The following is a 26,896-nucleotide window of genomic DNA, read 5'->3' as shown; positions in this document are numbered from 1 at the left end:
CAGACTGTGACCAAGATGAAACAACCCTTTCCTAACCTAAGTTGCTTTTGGTCAGTGTTTTGTCATAGAAACAGAATGGAACTGGAACATATTACTAATGTAGCATACTCCTTTCTCTCTCTCCCTTCCTCCCTCCCTCCTCCCCTCCCCCCTTCCTTCCCTCCCTCCCTCCTCCTCTCCCCCTTCCTTCCCTCCCTCCCTCCCTTTCTCATTTCTTCTGTTATGACGTGATTTGCTATGTATCTTAAGCTGGCCTTGAATTTTCAGCCCTTCGGCTTCAATCTCCAAAGTGACGGGGTTGCAAGTGTGTCACTCTGCACTTTCTCTTTTTTAGATCTCATGCAGGAACTGAAATTTGCATTTACAAAACAAAGAAATGCATTGCCTCCATGGCAAACACCTCTAACCCAAACACACTGCAGGTGGTCACACAGGAGGGTGGAATCAGAAAAGCATTTTCATTTTGCTTTTGAGCCATTGTCTGCCATGCTTTATGAGTCTGCTTAAATGCAGGAATATGCTGGATATGAGGGCTAGAGCCTCCCCCACTCCTTTAAGCTATCATATATGAATTATACTAATAATAGGTTTCATTGTCACATGTCATTCACATATATAATGCATTTTGTTCACGTGCACCTCATATACCCTCTGCTGTCCCCCTCACTCCTGCTGATCCCCTCCTTTTCCCACCTAGTGTCCCTTCTACTGTCTTTTCTTTTTCTTCTCTATTTTGAGCCATCGAGTTTCATTATGGCTGCATACAGGAGCATGGACATCTTACTGGTGGATACACCACTGAAGAAATGTCCTCCCTCCCCTCAGCAACTGTTGACAGCAAAAGCTCCTTATGGAGAGCCCGATATCAGGAGCCTCTCCCAGGAGCTGGAGTCTTTTGAGCTGCACCCTGAGAGTTTGTGAGCAACCCCTGGCCCTGAGAGCTCTTGTGAACAAGCCAGATGTGTGAGACTCTGCTGCAGTGGGTACCTACCCCACAACCGTGAGCATCGGAGTTAGTTTCCATGTGAAATACAAGGCTCAGTAAAGGCTATACAATACAAATGCGCTAAATGGATTGCATGCGTATTATTAAAAGTTGATGGGATTTAAAGCCACTGAAGGGGAGGTCTACATCCACGCAGTCTGCAGGCTTTGTTTAGAACTGCCATGTGCGTGCTGTTCCAGACAGCTTGTCCCAGGCTTGCTCTTGTTTTCGCTATCTCCAGGCCACACGTTTGTCCGTCTGGCCACACCCAGGCTATGACTCTGCTGCATACTGCCCTTAGGATATCACCAGCACAGACCGATTATCCTCTGACCACTCATCACATCATTATCTCCACTTGGCCTGCCAATCAACTTTACCTTCTCTCTTTTTAAACCGAATTTACGGTTTTCTCTTAATTTAAAATTTGTGTTTATCATTATGGTATTTGTGTAATGTGCACGTCTGATCTCTCTCTCTCTCTCGTGTGTGTGTGTGTGTGTGTGTGTGAACACACGTGCCATGGTGAATGTGGGGAGGTCAGAGGACGCCTTCATGCTCTCCCCTCCACTTGTATATACGTGCATTCCAGTATCCAACTTGGGTGACCATGCCTTCACAGCAAGCAAGCGCTTTGACCTAGGGAGCAATCTCATGGGCCAGCTTCACCCCCTCATGTGACTTCTACTCCCCAATCCCAGTGAAAGTTCTCTTAGAGGTGACGTCCCCCACGTCACTGAACCCAACACATGTCCTTAACAGTCTGTTAGCATTCAGTTCTGTCGACGATGTCTTCTTCCTCCCCAGGACCTTCCTTCCCTACTTTCAACTCCTTCTAAAGCTACATTGTGATACTAGAATGCTCCACTGTGACATGACAATTCTCAGCTGTGACTTCATAATGTTCCAGTGGACCATCACAGTTCTCCAGTGACACCACAATGCTCCAAAGCAACATTACATTACAATGTTACCTTATGACAACACAGTGCCAACTTGTGATATCACACATCACTGTTGTGGGACCTTTGAACCCTTTAGCCAATGGCTTTGCGGGGTTATGAGCCCTAGGGCATGGTCTGATCTGCATAAGACCCTCTCTCTCTCTCTCTCTCTCTCTCTCTCTCTCTCTCTCTCTCCCCACTCCTGGGCAGACAGATGGATGAAGGCAGCTGGATCAGTGGCGGCGTCTGCTTCGTCCTGTGTCTGGGAGTTTGTCTTGCCACTGCACCCTCTAATAAATTGGTAGACTTTGGTGGGTTCTTGCTTCATATCGCTTCAGGGTGAGGGACTCAGGAGCCTCCTCTTCCTGCCACAAGGGAATGTTAACAGGCCCAACTGTATGACGGTGATCAGTTGAGAAAGCAATGGGTAGGCTGGTGAGATGCCTCAGTGGGGAAAGGCTCTCGCTGCCCAGCCTGACCACCTGAGTTCAAGGCCCAGGTCCCCCATGGTGAAAAGAAAGCTTTTAGCTCCATCATGGTAAGAAGGCATGGCAGAGGAGTGTGCTAGCTGATCACTAGTTTCTGTCGAGGTGGGTGTTTGTGCTTGGCTGGCCTCCTCTTTTTACTCTGTGTAATGGTATCCAGGGGTTGGTGCCACCAACATGCAGGGTGAGTCTCCCTCCTCAGTTAAGCCTCCTTGGAAACTCCTCACAGACACGGACAGAGGCGTGTCTTCCGAGTGATTCCTAAGCCAGAAGGGCTGACACTGAAGATCAACCACCACAGGCTTTCCCTCGTCAGGCTGATGCCCCAAACACACCATGGTCAACCACGACATTCCACTGCTGGGCTCTGAAGTCTCATGTCAATCTTATAACGCAAAACACATTTAGTTCATCTCTAGCAGACTCTAAGATCTTAACAGTTTGTAAACTGATCAAACATGGTACTGCAGGATTTCTTCTGGAACTCAGGAACTCTCTTAGCTATCAGCCCTAGAAAATAAGTTATTAGGTTTTACTTACCCCCAACATACAATGGGGAACAGTTAACAACCCTATTCTAAAAGGGGGGGGGGGGGGAGAAGGCATAGTTAGGACAGATTGGACCAGAACAAGACCAGAACTTGGCCAGGCAAACACCAAGCCCTACAGCTTCATGGCCTGCATTTGAGGCTCCTGGTGGATCTGCTGGACTCGAATGGCCTTGGGTAGCCTTACTCTTCTCCTTGGCAGACGTCTCATTGGCATGGCATATCCATCATCCTGGCATCTCCATTACAGTTCAGGGTTTACCCTCCTAGAGTCACACAATAGTGTTTTACAGGCTTCCTGCAGGATCTCTAACCCTGGACCACACTTCCTGGCCTCAGTGGCTTTCTGGGACCCTGTGAGCTTTTGCAACCCTATAATTCATGCACTTCTGCATGCCTGCACAGCCAGTGCTGTGGGTGATGCTATCAGCTCCCACGGCTGTAGGGCCTCTGTGTACACCGAGGTGGCTGAACTTGGGAGAAACTTGACCCATTTCACAGCAGGAAAGGTTCACAGTGGCATTCTCTATCTAGTCTTTCTCCTTCAAATGAACTTGTAATTCTAACAAGTTGGAGTCTTCAGTGAGGCACCTTTCCTGGTGTCCCACGATAAAGCACAAGGTCCCCCCTCAAGGGAACTCACTCCTGTAACAATTACAGCCATTTTCTCTGCATGGTCCTTGCCAGCAACTTCGATTTACTCGTGCATTCTGTGGTGGTTTGGATGCAAACAGCCCCTGTAGGCTCATATATTTGAAGGCTTGGTCCCTAATTTTGGAAAGGATTACGAGGTATGGCCTTGTTAGAGGAGGTACGTCACTAGGGTAGGCTTTGAGATTTAAAAAGCCCACACCAGGCCCAGTCTCCTTTCTCTTTGACGTGGACTTGCGGATAAGATGTGAGTTCCTGGCTGCTTCTCCAGCATCAAGCCTGCCAGCTGCCAGGCTTCCTGCCATGACAGTCATGGACTCGCCCTCTGAACCTGAAGTCCCAATTAAATGCTTTCCTTTATAACTTGCCCTGGTCACCGTGTCCCTTCACAGCAATATGATAGTAATTAAGATACTTCCTTATCACAAAACTGAACATTTTTTTATACCTGCCTGCTCCACTGGTTGTTCTCTGCCATCAGAAACCTGGACAAGAGCCGGAGTAGTAACCATGTCACAGCTTGGGATACTAATTGCCTTGCGATTTCCTCTGAGAAACAAGTTAGTTCATTATGCCTGTCTTCAGCCTTACTCAGATTCTCAGGACGTGGGCAGAACGTGCTTAGCCAGAACATGATATGAATGGCCACTAGTCCAGTTCCCAATAGTCCTTGTCCCGCTCATGAGCTGAGCCTCCACTGACCACATCTCTTCTGGACTTCCACCAGGATGCTGCATTATTTTTGCTGACAGATCTTAGGTTTTCTCTGACCCCAAGCTCTAAACTCTTGTACACCCTTCCACAAACCAGTTCTAAACCCCCAAGAACCACACAGAGAGGGTTATTACAGCAGCAGCCTGCTGTTCAGATGCATTTTCTCATCGCTGTAACAAAGCATCCGGCACAAAGGCAATTTAAGGTGGGTAGACTCAGTCTGGAGAAATGGTTCAGTGGTTAAGAGCACTGTCTGCTCCTCCAAAGGTCCTGAGTTCAATTCCCAGCAACCACATGGTGGCTCACAACCATTTATAATAAGATCTGGTGCCCTCTTGAGGAAGAGGCCTGGCCAATCGTCCTCATCAACTTAGACTGTGAAAGCCAATATGGACAAGTTCAACAGAACCGCATATACGGGCTGCCCGTGCAGGCTTCAGCACTGCCAGGGCACACGGGCTGCCCGAGCAGGCTTCAGCATTGCCAGGGCACACATTTCATTCATTTAAAGCTGACCTAAGAAGTAGAGAATCTGAAATCCCCCCCCAATGGCCAGACAGTGGCATAGTGACTGAAGGAACCAAGGCAAAGCCCACACCCTCCTCTAGCTTTCAGACACTAGAACAGGAAAGCCTACTACAATTTAAGTAGTACAAACCAGAAAAATGTGGAACGCTCTCAGATCCATTTAAGAAAACCATAGATATTTTCTACTTTAAAGACACAAAGACTCAGAACAGTAGCGAAAGTTATGGGACCTAGCAGAAGAATAACAAGCTAACACATGCTGTAGAAATGAGGTTCAGTGCCAGAATTAAGGGTGGTCTGTATCAGGAAATCTAGTCACTGAATGTTTTACAAAATGAAAGGGGAGTTGGCAAGATGACTCAGCAGTTAAAGGCACTCGCAGCAAAGCCTGAAGACCTGAGTTCAATCCCCAAGACCCACATGGTGGAAGGAGAGATCAATGCTAGAAAGCTGCTCTCTGGTGTCTACACACGGAGAGTGACACGTATGTTCCAGCCCTGTTCCTGATGTGAAAACCACAAGCCTGTTCTGCACACTGGCTGCTGCCCTGTGGCATGATTACACATGCCCTAGAATAACCAGCTCATGTCCCTAGAACACAGAGGCAGTCAATGTCTACCCAGGTCCCTGGGTCAGCCCACCCTTCCTGTTTGGTTTTGGTTCTTTTCCTTGCTGGGTTGCTGATCTAGAAATGCCTGGGTTCCAGGGACCCTCAGGCCTTAGCCTGAGTAATTGGGAATACAGGTATGAGCCATTGTCCCTGGCCATCTTTTCCTCTTGAGGCATCTGGTGTTGGCCACTTTATACCCATGGCCAAATACTCTAGAGGTGTCAGTATGAGGTATCCCCAGTTTCTCTCCTTCCAGTTCCCCCTGAACCTTATCCCTCTTACCCAGTTTTCAGCCCCGGCACACCACCAGAGTGCTCTGAGCAACATCTCCACTGCTTCTGATTCTGGATCATGAATGTGGTCCTCCTCGTTGATTTGCTAACACAATTTTAAACCCTATGTAGACTCACACCCTCATAAGTCAACACGCATCTCTGCCTCCTCCTCGCCTGCCTGAACTCTAAATGATGACCTCTACCCTGTACGCTCAGCCTGAAGGCCCTAGAGGAGGTAATGAACACCACCCAGCACACAGCTCCTGCAGGGCAGAGCCACTTCCAGCCGCTCACTCCAGGTGTGGGTGTCTACCTGCGGCTGTACCTGCCTATTGTACTAGGTTTGATGTCTGTCAGTGCTGACGATTCTAGAATGGTGGCAACACAGAAAAGGAGGAGGAGGAAGGCAACAGACAGGCAGGGAAAGTCAACAACGCACTTTATTTCGCAGGAGAGCAGTGCCAGCTCTGGGGTGTGCAGGTTGGTTGCACAGTCTGTGTTTACATAGTGAAGAACCAGCCATTTTATTTCCCACTCACTGGGCAGCTATGGTGCTTTTTATTTATTTGAGGCACAAATGACACTTGAACACAAAGTGGCCCTGGACCCTTTTGAACACCGAAGTGGGATGAGTATCCACCAAACAGCTGGTGGGGGGGGGGCACAAAAGGCTACCTCTTTGCCTCTGCCATGGAAGCCTGGGGTGAGGATGCTCTCCTGGAGCTGGCTTTCTGATTGAGTCTAGGTGGCTTCTGACATCTCTTTACCCAGCTTCCCTCCATCAGCTAACTTCTCCCAGAAGAACTGTATTTGAGGCAGTATGAAACTGTCCCAGCAAAGTCTCTGGTGTCATGGGCTAAGAACCAGCTTAGGAGGAAACAGGAACTGTGGCAAGGCCTGTTTCTTTTGGAGCTTTGAACTCTGTCCTGTAAGCCAGGAGGCAGTGGTGAAAGCCCCTGGGATCTTCCCCAGGCCTGACATGAGGACTATAAGGCCAAGAGAGCTGAGAACTCAAAGGAGGGCTCCCTTCACCCTGCAGCCCTACCCTATGTGGTCTCCAAGCCCTATTTTAATACCCGTTCCTAAGGCTAAGTATCAGAGGGAGGGGGTGTGCCATCACAGGAGAGGGACAGTTATTTAAAGAGCTGATTAAATTAGAAAGGAACCGGGGAGGGTGTCTGATTTTCCCTGGGTCCTCCTGAAGCACCAGCTGCAGACTGAGAAACCCAGATTAAGGTGTCCAGGGCAGGGCGGACTTCCCCTAGCGACACTAGTCCCTTCAAGTGGTGGGGATGTTTGAAGCGACTGTCCCAGCAAGTGGCAGGGGACACACAATTGATGCTTCTGAAGCCTCCTCTGTAAGAGATCAAGGTCTCAGGCAGTGAGTTACTGATAACAAGACCCCGGCCGGGCTTATGTGGGTGTGGGGGTCCAGGCTGGTGAAGAAGTCTATGATGGGTTAGACTCTCCTCCTCAGCTGTGAATCTCCAACAGGGGCACTGACACCATCTTGCCCTCCCCAGCGAACAATGACTTGCCAACCAAAGACCCAACCCACAAAAGTCAAGTCTGGTTCAGGGAAGAGGGCAAATGTGGAGGTCAAGAAGACAGACCCTTGAAAATACTGTGTAGTTAAAGTGCACCTTCAGGACGGCCTTACCTATCAATGCTTACGTGCCATGGTGGGCATGAGCACACGCACAGGATTGAGTTGGAGGAACAAATCAGCTCCATTTGTGTCTCAGAAGGGTTATAAACACTAAAACCTTCCACATATCCATGGGGTGAGGCCCGCCCTCCTCCTACCCAGTGTAGGGCGAGGCCCGCCCTCTCCTCCCTCCTATTTGCTTAGTCCTTCTAGAAAAGGGAAATTCCAAAAGTAAGTCCCAGGAAGCCCCTCACCCGCACACCAGGCTTCAGGTTAGAACCAAGGACAAGACGCTTTGGCCAAGAATCTGGTACCAAGCTCCCATACCATACCCTTTCAGCATTCATAGCACACACCCTTTTCTGGAACCTTCTCCATCCAGATCGTGTTCCCAGGAGGCTGTGGTGCTGTGACATCAGCATGTGGTTTTATCAACATCACGGTGGGAAGTGGGATTATGTCAGCTGTGTCAGGAGAGTCCACCGGTGCTTCTGACCTCTCTTATCGCAAACTGCACAAGGAAAACCTCAGCAACTGACCATTTACCTCCCAGGAGGGTGGAGTGGTTGGAGAAGGCCAGTAGGTAGAAATTAGAGACTTGCCTGAGAAATTTAAACACTCCCTATAACGTGGGTAAGAACAAAGATGGGCGCCATCTGGTCTCCAGGCCTTGCCATGGTGGCTCTGCTTCTGCTCCCACCTAGGTGACTGCAGGCTCACCCTTGAACACTGACTGCATTTGCAACCCACACAGTGTATCTTTCAACTTCCAAAACCACCTTCCCACAGGGACTCCCCTGCAGGAGTCGTGCAGAATTAGTAAGACAGAGGATCTAGTCCAACTTTACATTACTGTACAGGTAACAAATCTTCACACACAGCACAGCCCTGCTTGGAAGCTTCTATGTATTTACAAACACACAGTTGTACATATATACATGTTAACAAAATACAGGGCACTCTAAAAATTAGATCCATCTTAATACATTTTTAACGTTATTCAATCAATACTTTTAAAAATTATTTCCCCATAATCTAAAGTAACTCCCTGCCCCACAAACTAATATGGTTTTCTGCTTACATTTTTCCCTGTGAGAATTTCTTTTCCCTTGTTCCTTGATATCGCCCCCAAACACTCTTCTGGCTTCCTTTAGCAGGAGTCTGGGCATCTGTCCTCCTAGTTCTGTCTGGAGCATCCCTCTCCAGCAGCTGGGTGTCCTCAGGAATCCAGTTCCAACTGCTCTTGATTCTCACTGAGTCTTAACATAAGCTGCTGTTCATAGTAGAGACTCTTGGCATAGTTGATTTCCTGTGACAACTTGACAGCAAGGACCTCAGATTTCACATGCACCTAGAGAGAGACAAGGATGAGCACACTGCCCTGAGACAGGGCAGCCAACCACACCAAGAGGGCAAGATACAGTACCCAAGAACAGTTCCCATTTGAGCAGCCAAGACAGTGTGTCTGGTTCACCCTGATCCAGCTTTAGTTTATATCCCAGTTACTACAAGCAGACTATCACCACCAGCACTTGTGACCAGAGTGGATGAGATTCCAGTCAGAGGTAAGACGGGGACAATGGACTGAACTTCTTATTCAAGTCCAAAGCCTGGTGGTGGCCGGTACAGGAAAAAGAGTCAGTAAACACAGGCCTAAATCCGTAATTTCCCAGAACACTACACAGCTAGCTCGCCCTGAAAGCGGGAGACAGTGGTGGATAGGCACACTTGGTGGAAAATGCACACTTTGGGGCATTAACTTTTAATCAACCAGCTCTAATTTAAGCCAATGATCCCCATTTGAGCTCATTCCTGAGAGAATGGGGAATGTTGAAGAGCTCCAGAGGAGAGACCCAGCAAGATGGCTTTTCTGGTCTACAGAAAGACCAGAGATGCACACGGCCGCTCTGAAGGGTGCAGGACCGACAGGTGGTCCTGCTGCTACTTCCTCGCAACTGCTCTGCTGTGGGCACTGGACCAGCTCAGCAGAGTAAGGCGCTCTGAGGTCTAGACACAGCATGGGGATCAGGTGGGTCATCCGGGTCTGAGCCCCAGCTTGCGCCAGAGTTGCCAAGTGGCCTGAAGAAACCACCTGCCCTGACCCCTTAACAGCATTGAGGGAACAGCAGGAAGTGCGTGCTGGAAGGCAGCAGGGGCATCTCTACCTAGACGTTCTGGCACAACACCTCTCAATTTGCGGAGATAAAGTATCATTTTTATTTACAAACACCTATCAAATGTGCCTCACGCTAGTTGTCAGCATAGATCAAAGGGCTGTGGTTTCCTGATACCAGAAAAACAATACAGTGTGCTCCCTGTCATCCTCCTGGACTCACGGCATCATCAGCACTCAGCACTGTGTTTCAGGGACACAAATGCAGGAGAACACACCCGGGGTGTCCAGTAGAGCAGGTTGTCCACATGAGTGACAAGGAACAGCTGTACTCACCATTGGCTTCTGGTGGGACGGGCCTGGGATGGACACACCACTGCTGGAGTTGGCAGCTTTCTTGGTCACCTGCACATACACCTTCCCGTGGTCTTTGGAGACAAGGCAGTGGTAGAGGTCATCATATTTGACCTCGAGGAAAATGGCCTCTCGGTCTATGTAGTCCCCACTCTTCAGGAAGTACACAGCTTTGGAGGAGATGAGGACACAGTAGCTATCGATATTCTCCACGGCTATGAAGCTGCGTGGGGAGAGAGAAGAACACGTGATGCTTAGCTGTTCCATGTTGGGGACAGGCCATCCCTGAGGTCTCTGGGGTCTGGAGCCTAGGCTTACCCAGGCTTCCTAATTACCACGTGTGTGGCTTCATTACTCTGGGCCTCAGTTTCCCCATTTGTAAGTTTGTGTTAGGAAGAACTTGGCCACAGGAGCTGCTGGAGGCCCATACCCACGGCACACTCTCAGCTGCAGGATGCTCATGAACAAGGGATATTGGCCAAGAGTTCCAGAAACAGAAACAAACTCCTGTTCTGAAATGGGCTTTGTGGGGTGCTCAGTGAGCTTTTGGGGTGCTCAATGAGCTTTAGGATAGTTACGACTTAGAGAAACACAGACCAGCTAGACCCTGAGAGACAACAGCAGGGGCTTGATGATGTGAGGGGACAGGTCTGCCAGACTGCACAGCCAGGGTCTGCACACCTGCATTTATGTCTTCCCTCTGACCCCTGATCAGTACAACCAGGGACACAGGGCTTGAGACACCACTTCCATCTCAGAACTATAGTCATGGTGGCTAAGAGATCCCAGGCCACTAAGAAATAACTTAGCTTTGAAAAAGAGAAAGACTGAGCCCTCAGCACCTTCAGACTGATGTGGAGATTTATGTAAGTCACACCTCTCTGTTCGGTTGCTGAGCCAGGGGGTCAGCCCGGAAGACACAGTGACAGCCTTCCTAGTTTGGTAGCTGCCTGTATCTTATGCTGGCCTTTCATAGTGTGCCTGAGCGCCAGGGACAGCAAGGCACCCTGGGTGACGGCAAGCATACTAAGAGCTGACTGACACAGGCTGCTGTGATCCTCGGGGTTTTAAGTTATGTTTGCTCGGCGTCAAGGCTCCACCTGGTACTGCCATGGATCTAGGTCCAGGGTAGCCTTGGTCCAGGGTCACAAGGCACAAAATCCTCAGAGAGGGCAGAATCACCAAGGGCAGTAGAAGGCCAGCAAGCAGGGGTTGTCCTGTCAGGCCCACGCGTGGCTGGCCCTCCTTCTCTCTGCAGCAGACCTCTAGGTCGCACTTCATTTCCTCCCTCCTCCCCAGCCAGAGTCACCATCCTGACTCTCGAAAGCCCTGGCTCTTGATTGCTGATATTTCAACACCTTGGCCTGCCAAGGCACCGCCAGAGATTTCATTCTGCCTCCCGGCTAAGCATCCTGTCTCTCAGTGGTGCTCTAAGCCTGGGCGTGGTCCACTGCACACCCATATGACTTCCTGAGTACCCACCACCGAGTCAGTCAGAGTCAGTCACCGTGTGGACTTGCTCAATACCCACCTTGTTCTAGTCGTCATTTTAACTATGGCTCCCATGACAAAAATTGGGGTTTGCTGTTCTCATTTAACTGGTTGGCAATGCTGAGAATGTAGACTTATAAAGTCTCACTGTCAAAATTAGCAGCGCCCAGCGGCCCTCCTTGCTCAGCTGGCTTAGTACAGCCTCCTCGTGAGAGGCACTCTGAGAGGCAGGGGCCACATTGCTAAGTGAGGAGACGGGAATGGGGGAGGGCATGGGGAGACAGAAGGAAGAGGGCACATCACAGGACCAGTTGGAACCAGATGGAAAATGAAGGAAACATTCAGAAACAACTTTGTTCTGGAGCACAGGCGGGCAAGGAGCTCAGCCATGAAGGATGTCCCCGACTCTTTGAGGGGCTCCAAAGGTGGCGGGGAGGCAAGGTGATAGCAGGTACACATGTTAGAGCATCCTGCCAAGACTGGCTCCATCCTTCACCAAGGCGCTTCTGAGGACTTGGTGACACCGAGAAAGATACTTGTACACCTGAGGGCATACGGGCTGGTCCTGAGCACACTTCCCAACTGCTTTCTAGGAGGCCGCCATGTCTTAGCCCTCTTACAGGCCAGGAAACCTCCTGAAAGGCAGACAGCACGGTGAGGGAAAACTGAGCTAGGCAGACAAGGAGGGTCCACAAGCCCTCTGGCAAGGGAGCTTGCATTTTGGTAGCTCAGTGCCCTCATCTCTGAGGGAGATGGTGCTGCTTACTAGCCCCTTCAGTTAACACCACATGGAGAGGACCCATGATGGACAGAACAAGCCAGCACAGCAGCCCTAGTTGCCACATTGGCACTCTGGGCACAGGAGCCCTGCTCATGCCCTGGGGCTGCTGCTGCTGCTCTTACATTCATTGTCTTAAGGCCTTCAAAGCAACATCAAATCAGAACTAAGGGCAGAGTTAGGGGAGAAAGCACTGGGCAATGACCCAGGGCCTGGGTAGCCAATGGCTGTCTCCCCATCTTTGCTGAGGCTTCCCCTGCAAAACATTACTCAAGGTCAAGGTTTGGGGTCTCATCAACACCACTCTGTCATTCTGCTTGCTCCCTACCCCCATACACAAAACAATCTGGAAACCACATCAAAGATTCATTCAGATGGCTCCCGAGCAGCCCCTTCACATGCTCATCCTGAACTTGTCACTCGTGGTGAGGAGTGGGGGTGGGGGACAAAGCAGTGCTCTCTTGGTTCTTCCCTCCCCTGACCTATTCCTTCCTGCCTTTGTTCCTCTGTGCCCGCACCCCTGCCAGCCATGGCAGGACACCATACTTTGATACCTGGACTTGGACTTCCACTCCCGCTCCTCACTGCCACTGGCCCACAGATGGGCTGATGAAAAGCCTCATGGGTGACAGGAGGGACACTGTCTGTCCATGATCTGTTGACTCATAGGGCAGAGAGGTCCTCTCTGTAAATCAAACCACTGGACACCCTGCGAAACACAGCTCAGATTTCTTTTAGGACAGAGACTCTACCCTCCGTGGCAGGCAATGGGGAGCAAGTGCAAAGTAGTGAAAGCCCTTTTCTCCCCGTTTTATGCCCCTCTCCTCCCAAACAGGTCTGCCTGACTTGCTAGACCGTGAGCTTGATGAGGAACACCACCAAGTTTGTACTTGGCAAGGATTCTGAAGGTGACAGTAAAGACACCAGGAGGTCTGGAGGAGTTCAACTGCACATGTGTGCAGCACTGGCTGTGGGATGCCAGGGCTGTGAGTCTCTCAGAACTTTTATCTGAGCAGCTGGGTAACCTGTCAGTCACAAGTCTTGTGGTGTCAAACATCGCTGACAGATTAGTTCCCGGCTGAGAAAGTGAAGCTGGAGCTAGGGCTGGGGCTGAGACACAGTGCCCACTGAGCCATGGAAGGTGTCAGCTGGAGCTACGGCTGGGGCTGAGACACAGTGCCCACCGAGCCATGGAAGGCCCTGGGATACATTCCCAGCAAAGAAAGGAGGGAGGCGAGGGGAAGGGACAGAGAGGGAGAGAACAAAGGGGATGTTCACTATCATTTGTTTTCTGAATTCTGTTTGATTCTGTTAGCCATGTAAATGAGTTGGCTTCATTGCAAGACGAAGATGGCATTTAAGCATGCTATTTTGGGGAGAATCCTCTTCTTCAAAGGTGTGCCCCCCCCACACCTCTAGGAGACAAATACCTAAGGAGAGAAGCGTAAGGTTTACAAATCCGTCTTGCTTTCTTTTTATATACTTTTCTGTATTTAAGAAAAAAAATCTTCTAAGCGTTACTTTCTATCTAAATGGCGAAAGACCCCAAGGGCCACTCTGCTGAGGCAGTAGCTCCTCGGGCCTGCAATCTGAGTGGTGGCCTTGCTGAAATACCAGAAGTCGGTATCTCACAGGAAACAAGCAAATGGAAAGACAACTTAAGCAGACCCTGCCCGCAAAGCAGGCGCTGCTCAGAAAGCGGATCCTATAGGCAAGCGCTATTTTAACACCAGCTTCATCCCGGGCCTGGATTAAGGCTGAGAAGGAGTAACAGAGGCACCGCTGATGAACCTGCTGTGAGGCCTGAGCAGACCTTAAATTGGATGGCAGTGACAATCTGTTCAATACTGTTTAATTAAATGGAAAAAAACCCACAAAACTAAATGCAACTTGATGTGGGAGATCAAAGTTGAAGCTGCTGCGGTGCTGGGGACTTGTGGGGCTTTGCTCCGTCAGGAAGTCATTACACAATATTTTCCAGAAGTAAAACAGTGAGTCTAACTGGAAAAAAATGTGGAAACATTTAGTTAGCACAGTAGAGCAAGGTATTAAAGACCCTTTTAACGGGTTAACTCTGAGGGAAATATGCAAATAATGAGGTTCTTAAACATGTTTTTAATTACAAATCTAGGATAAAAGTCAGAGGCAGAAGTCAGCATCGAGGTTTTCCTGAGCACCCCTTCCTGCAGACAGATGTCTGGACTACTCACATTGCCCTGGGGACAGGCTGGTACTCCGAGCCATGCCTGCCACAGACCCTGCTGACCTCCTGTATGCCCAGGAAGACTGAGGTCACATGCCTCCCTTACCACCCACTGGCCAGGTTCCACCCTCAGCTTGGGTGGAGACACAGGGTTTTCATCTTCAAAGTCAAAATTCATTCCGGCAGTCATTGTGCCCAGATCACATGAACGTCAAGCATTTCGTGAAGTCGATTTCACTGGTTTCACCCTGACTCCAGATCAGTTCCCTGGTCTGTTTCCCATGTGTGCACCACGTGGGCAGGAATTCCATGGTGACTGGACTATGCTGTTTTCCCCCTCGTGCTTTCTAGCCTTATGTCATTCGATTACAAATGAATCTTGTTGCAAAGACCAGGGATGGTTTGGATAGTATAGAGGTAGGTTAGCAAAGAATCTAAAACACTCAAGGGTCTATAATTTTACTTAGCCTACCCTTCTTTTTGAGACAGGAATACCTATAGCCCAGGCTCACTATGCAGGGTGGCTGAGGACAACTTTGAACTTGTGATCCTTCTGCCTCCAATCCCAAGTGCAAATACCACTACTTTTGGTTTAGGCAGTGCTGGGGATGGAGCCCAGCTTCAGTGTATGCTAGGAAGTACTCTATCAGCTTAGCTACATCCCTCAACCCTTACTTAACCTTTGATAGCACACCTAAAGCCCCAGGGATTGGGAAGTGGGACAGTTCCACACAAGTGTTGAACTTAATGAATGACTCGGATCCCAGGCACTACTCTGGGTTTGGAGGGTTCTCGAGCGAGTGGACACCCTAGCCATCAGTGGGTCCCATTCTAGTAGTCTATACCATGCCCTGCTTGGCTGAGAAGTGACTCTCTAGTTGGAGGCCCAAAGCCCCATCAACAATGTAGTATATGGGCAGTCTCAGCCCTCTCAGCCTTCAGAAGCAGATATCTAAATGTCTGTTGTTGAAGCCACTCCGTGCATAGCATGCTGCTAGGGAGCAAAGCCTTATCTAGAGAAGCTCCAGTGACAGTATGGCAGGACACATTTAGGAAGATGCCATATCCCATCTCCTAAATCCTGGACTTCATTTTCTATGTCCTCGTTCCCATAAGATATGAGATGTGAGTCGAGGCCTCTCTGGTACTGTCTCCACCAATGACACCGAAGACCATGCCAGGAACCAATCTCTCCCTGAACCCTTCCATCAGCCAGCAACACCACAGTGTTCAGAGCCTCCCTAGCTCGCCTCGCCTTAGAAGACACAAGTTACTATGCCCCAAATGCAGTCCTCTCACATCTGGGCAAGTCACAGAGCACTTTACATTCTGAGGGCTTCCACAGAATATCGCCAAGGACAGCCATGACTGCCACATCAGTTAAAATCTCAGTAGCTGAAAATGTGACAAGATCCTGGGTTACTAAAAGGGTGACAAAACAATCAAGAAAACACATTTCCAGAACATTCTATGGGCAGTGGTTTGTGGTTCATTTTGCTGGTGTTCTATAGCAAACACTGGATACCAAAGTTTAAGGAAACTGTTTATAGGAAAACCAATCTCCTAACACCCCACGCCCCGGCCTCTCTTTGAGCTACCTCCACAAAGACTCACGCTGCAGAGCCAGCATAGTAAGGTCCACTCTGAACAGACTCCAAGTCACTCCCTCCGGTAAAGGCCATTTATAAGTAGTTATATTGAGACCTATCAGACATTCAGGACAAGCAAGCCTTCAGCCCTTCTCAAGGCTGAAACTCCTGAGTAACAGGGACGTTTCTCAGACTCAAAGACAGACAAGGAAACACAGTGGACCCATTTCTTCAGCCCCCACTTACAACTCATCTTGGATGTTGTCTGTCAGCTTGAAGAGCTGCTCCTGTCCTTCTGCCTGACTCTCAGAATAGCGAGGAAGCAATCCCTGGGGGCCAGTGCAGCAGCGCGGCTTCCGAACCCTCTGGGCTTGGGTCCTAGAGGGACAAATGGACAGGAAGAGGTTAAGTGTCAAGGTTGAAATGATTTTCCATCCTCATTTGGAAAGGCACTGCTTATAGACAGGAGGAAGCTGCAGCAGGGCTGTGTGGGCTACAGCATGCCCACTGTGAATTCAGACTGGGCCTCAACAATCCTTTGGCTACAGGACTATTGGCTCAATCAGCTGACTTCCTTGGTCTCAATCTCTCTTTCTGTGTAATGAGCTGGCACAACCCACCTCTTGGTTGTGGGAGCAAATAAGAGAGTACCAGTACCCCCATCAGGCTTGTGCTGAAGAGGATAGGTGACCGACCCATCACTGCAGCTCTGTAAGGTCACTATCACTACGTTCCCGACGGACCACACCGGTTTATTACGTTTTGCTAGGGATCTCTTTGGGTTGGCCTCTGGGGACGTGCAGTGGCTTCAGGAGGAACACCAACGGGCCTGGGCTTTAGTATGACCTGCTATGCTGCCAGGCTCCTGAGCGGTGAGCTAGTCTCCTGAGTAAAGGGTAAGGAATGCAGTGGCCATGTGAAGGGACCAGTCCTAGGACACAGCAGCAGCCCTAACTCATGCCACTTGGCTGCTGGTTGCCCAAAGGAATCTGCTTTGCTATGGCTTTCAGGGTCGGCTGCTGTTGTCTTTTTCCACAAACCATAGACAGGGTAATTGATAAATACTTTTTGGTGTTTTCCTAGAATCAGGAGTCCATATTTGTCTTGGAAAGGCGGTGCATACTTCAGATGACTGATAAGAGCGCACTGGGTCTGTCCTCGGCCTGTACTTGCTGTACTCTTTATTATTTGTTTCTGGAACCCACTGAAGCAAAACATCCCTCTCTAGACATAGCTCAAAGGGAGGAGCAGGCAGCCACACTGAATCAGCACTTTAGGACCATGGACTAGTGGGAGTGGAGACGTCTGACAGGGAGAAGGGTCCTGCAGGGCAGGTCGGGGTAGGACCCCGGAAGCAGCAGTCTGGAACTTGCCACAGGCTATCTGCAAAGCTAAGATCATTGCATGTGTTTCTGAACCCAGGTCAGGCTGAGTTCACCAGGCTCTGGTTCCAGAAGGTGCCATGGGGGTGTTTGATAGCTCGTAGGAAGCCAGATCTCCCATCCCCCTCACACATACAAGTCTCAAATACTTAGTTATGAGGGTGTCTTGTGTCCTTTTAGCTTTGGTTTGCAGGAGTCATATGGAGAGTTGGAGGAGGATGCAGGGGCTTGCACTGAGGGACTGACTGGGTAATGGGGTGGCTTCAATTATAGCACATATTATACATATTCCCGATGTGCTTCGTCTCAGTCCTTCCAATGGCTCTCACCCCAGAGTTCTCCCTGAAAGCAGGGAGAGTGGTACAGGCAGACACTGTGAGTCCACTGGGGAGGAACCTCTTAAGGACTCAGCCATGGATGCCAGCAGATCACCATATGGGAGGGGATCCCAGGAAGGAGCTGGGTAGACTTTTCTAGGTGGCATACTCTAGCCTCTTGGCCTGGCAAAACAACTGCTGCCATTTTACTCTCTAGACAGACCAATGACATGTTTCCCCCAAAGAATTCCCATGGTTCGTTTGCCTGAGAGGCTCCTGAAGGGGCCACTGGCTGCTACACAGAAGACCAAAGACCCCTCCAAGAGGCAGACGGGGGAGTCACTTTCACTTTCCTACCTCCTTTTAACTAAGTCTGACTTTCCCGGGGTGCCGCTGTCTGGTTCACCAGGGACAGCAAAGGGTAGCTGTGAAAAGGGAACTTTGTGGAGAAGTGTCCTATTCTCCAAAGGCCTGCTTTTCTCAGGGATCACCACTGCAGGGAAGGGGAAACCGACAGGGAACTGCATCCTCCTAAAAGGACCTAAGGAAGTCTGGCAAATCAATGAAAGGTGGCAGACTGCTCCTGAGCTCCTAGAAGTCACACCTCACACCAACTATGGGCCAACTGAGAATGGAAGAAACTGTGCCCCACACTACCAAAAAATTTAAGTGCACACAGTAATTCCTTGGCTCAGCAGCTTCCTCTAGAGCCCCTTCCTTTAACCTTATCTCTACTCTCAACATATTATCATCTAGCGTGCAAACTACAAAGCCACAAAAATACCCAGAATGAGCAGGTAGAACAGCTCCTTTGTGGATCCTCATCTCCTCTCTGTCTTCCCCGCAGACAGCAAACTACCCCTAATTTTTATGGTCCTCTCTACCAAACACCAAGGGCCATGCTGGACTCATTGCTTAGTGCTAGGGCCTGGAGGAGCACACTGTGATGCTTGAGGTCATTTTCATGTCACTAGGATATTCAAAGAAAAACCCACAGCCTCCCCTCACTGAGAGGACACACCTCTGTAAATGAGGGGTTGGTTCCCTCAGAGGGGAGACTGGCAAGCATTCTTTCGAGAGGCAGAAAGACGGATTAAGATACTCTTCCTCATTCTTCTTTGTCAGTGACTAAAGCTAGTTTTTCTCCTCTAAAACAACTAAAATTTCAAGTTCTCATGTCCAAGTTGGTAGGCTGTGAGCAGGTGTTGGGGGACAGGGTTTAAAGTCTCCGTGAGAACAAATCTGGCAGAAAGGTTATGAAGTAACCTTCACCAGGGAAATGGAACCACTGTGTGGTAGAACCATTCTCATACTCAGTATGTATGGTGGTGACACATACATGCAATTGTAGTGTTTGGGAAGCAGAGATGAAGCCAGCAAGACTGAAGCCAGCCAGGCCTACTTAGACTTTGTCTCAAAAACAACAACAACAAAAAACAAAACAAAAAACAAAAACCAACCCACTAAAACCAAAAGCACCCAAACACAAACAAAATATAATAATATATTGTATAAAATATATATCAGTAGAGGCAGACTTAACATTGCACAAGGTCCTAAGAATACATACAAACAATCATACCCATGTACATATGTACACACACACACACACACACACACACACATGAACTCAAATCACCCTTATAAACAAGCGCTTCTGCAGGTAACAGCAATCCTGCATTTGTTCATGCTCTGTGCCTCAGTTTTACAAGATTGACTGTTACGTCACTATCCTGTGTCTCAGTGAGCCAAGCACTGGGAAGACGACAATAGGATGGCTTCCTCCTGTTCTGTTCGAAGTCTGCCATCGTCACTGGCCTTTTTCTTTATTTGAACAAACATCATCTACAGCCCCACTACTGACCACTGCCTGGGTGTCTTCTGCATCCAGACACTGTTCCTCTTCCCCCTGGCACAGCCCCAATTCTAAATCTCGTGTCTAATGTCCATGCTTTTCCTTCTTAGGCAGTCTTCCCACCTTCCAAGCCTGTTCTGGCACACTAGTGCTGTCTATAGGTCCTAATCATGCTGGGTCTGTTGGGAGGATTCACTTCTGTCTGCTTGCTAACACCCTGTGCTATGGATGTCTATGACATATCTGAGACTGGCTAAGTTCTGCTATGATAAGTGATGTGGCTATGAACATGCTTGTCATGTCCCCTAGTGACCTTTGGATTTGGATACATACAAACGCATGCACACATGCATGCACACTTTTTTTTTTTTTTTGCCAGATTTCAGGACATAAACATTTGCTTAAGAGGAGAGTGTGAGCTACTTAAAAAGGTGCAAAACCATTTTACACTCCTGCCGTGATGTGGTTATGAAACGCTAGCTATCTCCACCCCTTCTAATGTTGGGTACTGACTAGGACAGCACTGTCTAATATGCTGTCACTGGGCACATGAAGTGAGGTCAGTGGGACAAAAGAACTAAATCTGAAATTTACTTTCATATGAGAACCTGTCTCAAAACAAACAAAAGGAAGGAAAATCAGGAGAGTGGTGTAATTCCAGTACTCAGGAAGAAAAGGCAGGAGGACCTTTAACTGAGGCAAGCTAAATTAAAGGTCAGTCTGGACTACATGAGATCCTGTCTCAAAGGATCAAAACAAAACAAAATTAAATTGACTTATACTTATGTTATATCTTAGAGAACATTGATATAGACTCTACTTAACTTTTATGTTTATTTATTGTGGAGAGGTGCATGTATGCCATAAGGTACGTGAGGAGGTCAGAGAGCAACTCTCAGGGATTTCACTGTATTCTAGAAATCAAGCTCTGGCCGTGGGAATTGGGCAGCAAACGTTTTACTTGCTGAGCCTCCTTGCCGTCTGGTCTAGGTTCTCCGGCCTGTTGCTGGAGTGGGGATAAAATGGCCTCGGCACTTTCTCCTCCCATCTCCGTCCTTCAGATGAAAGAATAATGGTGTCCTGTGCTGGCTAGTCTCAGCTGCCAACTCGACTACATCTGGAATCAACTAAAATCCAAGCTGCTGGGCACTCCTAGGAGGGAGGGGTTTTCTTCACCTGGTTATTTGAACAAGGGAGACCCACCCTCAGTCTGGGCCACAGCTAATGATGGCAGCCCACATAAAAGGCAATGGATGAAGGAAGCTTTGTATTTTGCCTGCTTGTCCCCACTCTCTCTGGCAAGTTCATCTATCCTGTTGAGGCTGATCGCAACGTCTTCTGACAACCAGCAACTCTCCAGGAATCCTCTGGATTTGGACAGCCAAGACAACTCCCGGATCACAGCCCGTAGGCCAGTCTGCTAGCCCCCTTTACATCCGAACAGTCCTTCTACCTGCTGTGCTTCCTTAGAGAATCCTGACTAAATGGTATGTACAGGGCAGTAGGGTGGCTCCTGTCACTGGTGCTGGGGCATTGAAGGTCAACACTGAAATTGTTCTGCCACCCATTGCTGTCATGATGCCACTTGGGCAGTGTCTGGCACCATACTACACAGGAAGTGGCAAAATGCCCTCATTCACTTCTCTTTGGTTAAGTGTTTCTTGACCGGCACTGAGAACAAGAGTCAGTTCAGTGTGTGCAGCGTCTCTGCCTCCACAAGCCTTTGTTTAGCCAAAGGTCTGCGGCGCACTTAATTGCTGCCAGCTGGGGGCTGTCGGCCATTTTAAGCCCTCAGCTGCTGTGGTTTATAAATTTCACAGCATATAGGAAGAAGCAGCCCTTCCAGTCAACCAGCTAATCCAAAATGTCAGCACCAAATGAACTTGAGCTTTGAACTCCATGAAAATGTCAGGCATCGGTGATACACCATGGATGCCTCTTCCCCCAGGGAAGGGGCTGCTCGCACAGTGGCTGATACACTGCAGATACCCACCCAGGGAGAGCTGTCCATGAAGACTCACTCCATCAGGCAGGGGCTCTCTGACAGATACTGGGGGCCCCCAAACCAAAGATCAGAGCCATGAAAATAACCTGTGTCCCAGTCTTGAAGCAACAGTAAATCCAAACAAGGTGGCGGGCAGATCTAACCAGTTCCACTTGGCTGATGTGCCTTTCAGCCTGAGGTCAGCAGTTGGCCAGGCCATGATTTGTTCTTTGCTTATATGATGAGTAGCTGTGTCACAGTTCTGTTAGTTGGAGACAGATGGCTGTGTATGTCCACTCAGGCACAGTGCAAGCTGATAGCTGCTCGAGAAGTCTGTCATGGTCAATGTCTATCAGCCAAGTGACACCCACAAGCCATCAACAAATGAGCAGACTGTGCGCACAGACTGTGACGCCCAAGCCCAGTAGATGTTTATTCAGCGAAGGGCTGCCATCTAATGGGGGGCTGGACGTGCTGACCTCTGTGGAGTGATGGATGATGCTTATGTTTATTATATATATGGGCCCACAATTTTTGTTTTCACTAACTATCTTACTGATATGCAGCGTGCTCAACTAAGCACAAATAATTAGACTGAGAACAGAAGATTGGCCCAGATTCTAAAACATTGTTCACTGGTAACAGCTACAAGAATCAGGGGTCTTGTCTGAATGACTCCATCAAACATTAGTTACTGCTCTGAATGGCACTGCCTGCACTGGGAGCCCGATCTGGTTAAACGCACTTGGATGCTCACTGAAGTACAGTGGGGTCCAGAAGACCTCTGAGCCACAGCTCTTTCCTCTCTGTCCCATGAATCCATTTCCAAAGACTATGAGGAAAGTGCTTCTCACTCCACTCCGTGTACGGCTCGGTGACATGTTGAAGCTTGAAATGGGAAAAGGATACCAAGTATTTCCTGCAATAATTTGGGTTTTGAGCACATGAAAGAAACGGTGTCAGTAGAGATTCATTCTTCCCTGGAATTACTGAGTAAGTATTCAAATTAAGGTAGCCAGAAAAACAAACTGCTCCAAAATGGTCATTCCTCTCTCTGGTTCTCTACTCCACCTGACTAGGAAGCTTGAAGGGCAAGTTTAAATCCTCCCATCATTTATAAACTGTTTCCTCATTTATAAAACAAAGCTGGTGACTGGCAGTATGGCTCAGTGTGGAGAGGCACTCACTGCCAGGTCTAACCACCTGAGTTCAATCCCCAGAACCTACATGTGGAAGGAGAGAACCAACTTCCATACTCCGCCATGGTTTATGTTCCCTCATACCACATGCAAATACACACAGAGATGCAAATTAATATATGTAACAAAAATTCAAATGCTGATAATAGGGTGTTACTAGTAGTAAGTCACTAAATGTACAATGCTTAGAGTAGAGGCTGGTCTATACAATATACTCCACAGAATGGACCCAAGGCACAGATGGCGCATAGCTTGCCAGGGAAGTGCTTCCCATTCTCCTCCCTGTTTAAATTCCACCCCACTCCCTGGAGGTCTGAAGTCATGTGTAAGGCAACACACAAAATCCCTTACCAAACCATTGCCACTGGAAATGGGGGAGATGTTGACTCAAGGAAGCATAGAAATCCTATTTATATTGTTAGGTTTTAGCAGTCCAGCAGGGGTGATTTCCTGGACTGGTTTGCACCCATCAGTGAGGTTTCACACCTGACTTGTTTATAGGGGTCAAGGCTCTCTGTAATCTCATGCATTTGGGGACCCTGTGACACAGTGACCGTGACAGCTGGTAGGACTAATGCCAGTAGATGTGCTGCTGGGACTTCAGCTTGAGGACAAAGATACTCCAGACTCTTTTCTTGGTCAACTGCCTCCAGGCCGAGACTATCATCTCCGAAAAGGCTCACTTTATAATGAATTCAGCACAGCTGGGAGCCCTGGAAAAGGTTCCCCAAATGTCATAAATCTGCTTGCATTCTGGGGTTGCTTTACTTTATAAAATGGCACACAACTTTGCCGGAACACTATAGGGAAGGGGCACTTCACAAACGAAGGCTTTGTGTTCCTCAGCGACACCAAGCAGAACCCAGCACTTCCCAGACTCACACTCCTTGGAACTCTGTCGCTCTAATGCAAACGCCAGAACTGTTTACATGGCCAAAGCGGAGTCTGTAATACCGGTGCTAAGAAGCTGGTTTTCAGACCATTTCTACAAACGACTACATAAGGGGAAAATCCAAAGGAAGATATTATCTCCCAAATGTTGACCTCCTTTGAGATCAAGGTGGCACAGAGAAGAGCAAAAGTTGGTGGGGAAAGAACAAACAGAATGACATCCCAGCCAAGCACTTGGTTGATAACACTGGTAGGAAATAGAACACAAACACAGCACATAGTAGGACTCATAAAATTAACTGTCTAATACCCTCCTATAATTCCTTAGGACAAATAAATCAACTTAAAATCCCTAAATGTGGCTGGGCACAGTGGCTTTCACCTTTCATTCCAGCACTTGGGAGGCTAAGACAGGATTATCAAATTTGAGGCCTATTTGGGCTGTGTAATGAGTTACAGGCCAGCATGAACTACAGTGTGAGTCTTTTCTTCAAAAACCCAAAACCTTGTCAGGAAGTGGTGGCCCACCCCTTTAATCCCAGCACGTGGAAGGCAGAGGCAGGTGGATTTCTGAGTTCGAGGCTAGCCTGGTCTACAGAGTGAGTTCCAGGACAGTCAAGGCTACACAGAGAAACCCTATCTTAAAAAACAATAAAACCAAACTGGGAAGTGATGGCGCACACTTTTAATCCCAAGACTTGGGAGGCAGAGGCAGGCAGATCTCTGTGAGTTCAAGGCCAGCCTGGTCTACAAGAGCTAGTTCCAGGACAGGCTCCAAAGCCACAGAGAAACTCTCAAAATAAAATAAAATAAAATAAACCAAATCCAAAACAAATCTCACCCCAAAGCAAAAGTGTGGTGTTTACAGTTTCATTGTGACAAGCACTAATGGGGGGCTGGTGTGGCTCCCCGTAAGAGTGACTCCTCAGGAGCATGTCACATGCTGCAGGACACAAGAACATTTTCCCAACTCCATTCAAATATTAACTTCCTGAAATGTTTGTAAAGAAGCAGTGCTAATCACTGAATGTTCAGTAAATTACAACAGACATGCAGTTCTTAGAGTTGGAATAATCTGAGTACAGCCTTTAGGAAAATTCAGCATAGTCCAGGGTTTACCAAATACATACATATCAATGGCAAATCACTTTCTCTAATGCAGTTTGCAATAAAATCTCTCCCTGTACAACCACTGCTGCTCCGAAGCCTCCTGCCCCAGGGTCTCCTTCATGCCAAAGCCAAGCAGATCTGGAGACGCTACAACTCTGGAAGGCCTGCGAGTGGTTTGCTTACTCCTTCAAGAGTACCTGTTTGCTCCACCTCCGGGGCGGGTGGCTTCTGACATCCTTTTCCTGTCAAACAGGGGGGCAAGGGTGGAAGGCAGGAACAGCAGGAAAAAAGAAGAGACGGGGGAAAAGAAAGAACTCCAAAGATATGAAAGTTGTTCAGGCATCCAGGCCCCCGGGCTTCAGGCCTTGCGGATGAGCTGTAAGGGGGTAGAGGGAGAAAGGAAGGTTCCAGGTACACCTCCTTCCAGCCCAGACATACCTGAGATGAATGTATAGGCCCGAAACTGTAGGAGCTGGTGTAGGAGGCCAGGTGAGCGGAGAAAGTTGGTTGGCAAAAGGGCCCCTGCAGCCGGAGAAGGGGAAGGCTGGGAGTTGGTAATGACCCAAGAACCCATGGAGCACAGGGATGCTGGACATTCCATTGTGGGGAGACACAAGGAAGCTCCTGACCCAGGTCACATGCTCCTAGGAGGTCACTGGCAGCTTTGGGAAACCATGCAATGTCTGCAGTTTTCCAAGAAGGAAAAAAAAATGGGCTTGGAAGCTTGGCAGCCACCCTGGGTCCAGCTCCTTATGGGAAGCCAATGGTATCTTGACACCCAGAGTGACCAATGGCTCAGAAATGTCTGACTCGATCAGTGATCAAGTCTCTGAACTCATTCAAACAAGGAGAGGCCTCCTCAAAGTCAATTCCTTATATGGCTAATGCGATATCAGCCCAAGCTTTAGGTTCCTTTGATCTTAGAGACAACCAGTCACTTCGGGTCCCCATGTTCTTCCTCATTAGCTGGGCTTCTTGCTATTGCTCCTTAGGTTTATGCTATGGCCGAGCTCTCACAAAAGCCAAGGCCACCTCAAGCCAGCCATCCCCACCTAAACCAGAGATAGCACTCTATTTTGAAACTTGTGTCTGCCTGGCTCTGGTCCATCAGTCCAGTGCCCTCAAGACTATCCTCGTTTTCCATACCGAAGAAGACTCCTCTCCTTGTTCTGACTCTTGCCATAGGGCCAGGCATAAGTCCCTGCAGAGGGGGTGAAGGAGAACAGCCATGTGTCTGAATGCAAACTGGGTTCAACAGTGTCCTTTCTAGACAGGAAGGAAACAGAACAGAGCTGGCATCTTGGCCACCCACACCCTTCAGTCCTTCTACGAGGGGCTCATTTCTGCCTAGGACCAGGATGTTCCACCTGTGACAGAGGGCATTCTTTATTTGGTGATAAAACGGTCAAGCTGTCTACTAATTATGCACTGCCCAGTGTTAACATGAGCCGGGCTGAGTGTCATAGTCCACCAACCCTTGGCAAACTGGTTTGTTTGGTCTGGACAGCAAACAACATTCCACACTACTGGATTTTTTTCTCTCTCTGATGCCCTACGGCCTTGTTGGTCGCCCTCTACCCCCCACCCCAAGCCTTTTTAAAAATTACAATCCGTTCTGCTGTCTCATGTTACAGTCTGTAAACAATAAGCAACGCTAATGAAATGCAAAAAGCTGAAAATCTGTAAAGCAGAAAGGTCTCTGGGATGCCCTCATCTGTGTCACATTAAACACGCACTCAATAGACCTGCTGAATCCTGTTGAATCAGGACCTGAGGGTGACGCGGGCCAGAAGGGCTCTTAGGCTGCAGCCACAGCAGGGCTGGAGGCCACTGGACACAAGCAAGGAAAGGTGGAAGGTGGCACCACGGGGAGGAGACCACAGCTCACTGCAGATTCGGCTTGCCAGCCTGCCTCTGGTTTGTGCATGCTGCAAACTGGCAGGCCATGGGAGAATGACCACTTTGCCCTTTCTTTAGTCCTTCACAGCTAAAGTAAATGACAGGTTTCTGCGACAAGGTGACTCATTTGAAAGGCTGGCTCTCTATACATTAAAATGACTACGAAACAAATAAGCCAAAAACAAAACAAAACAAACGAACAAACAAACAAAAAACCAGAATGAGAATGAAAGGAAATCATTTACAGTACACTTGGAGATGATAGTTGCTATGTTGGGCAAAATGAAACTCATTTGCTTGGATCCCATGTCCTTTCTACACACTTGCTCTTAAAGGGAAGTTC

The 26,896-nt window shown here is 48.7% G+C and overlaps 1 protein-coding gene across 1 annotated transcript in view; it reads right to left on the bottom strand.

Annotated features, from left to right (window-relative positions):
- Nucleotides 1-6,164: 6,164 nt before the first annotated feature.
- Nucleotides 6,165-26,896, bottom strand: part of LOC121441724 (vacuolar protein sorting-associated protein 13D-like) — a 226,987-nt gene continuing 206,255 nt past the window's right edge. The window contains exons 68-70 of the mRNA XM_041642967.1: nt 16,163-16,294; nt 9,838-10,078; nt 6,165-8,739 (exon numbers count right to left, since the gene is read on the bottom strand). Of these exons, the coding sequence (XP_041498901.1) occupies nt 8,608-8,739; nt 9,838-10,078; nt 16,163-16,294 (505 nt within the window). The 3' untranslated portion in view covers nt 6,165-8,607. The remainder of the gene's footprint in view (nt 8,740-9,837; nt 10,079-16,162; nt 16,295-26,896) is intronic.

The sequence above is a fragment of the Microtus oregoni genome, unplaced genomic scaffold (assembly GCF_018167655.1).
Source record: "Microtus oregoni isolate MIOR12 unplaced genomic scaffold, Mior012 000081F_ref0000091, whole genome shotgun sequence".
NCBI lineage: Eukaryota > Metazoa > Chordata > Mammalia > Rodentia > Cricetidae > Microtus > Microtus oregoni.
Note: the sequence above shows the minus strand (reverse complement) of the source record. Positions and strands in the feature narration are given on the sequence as shown.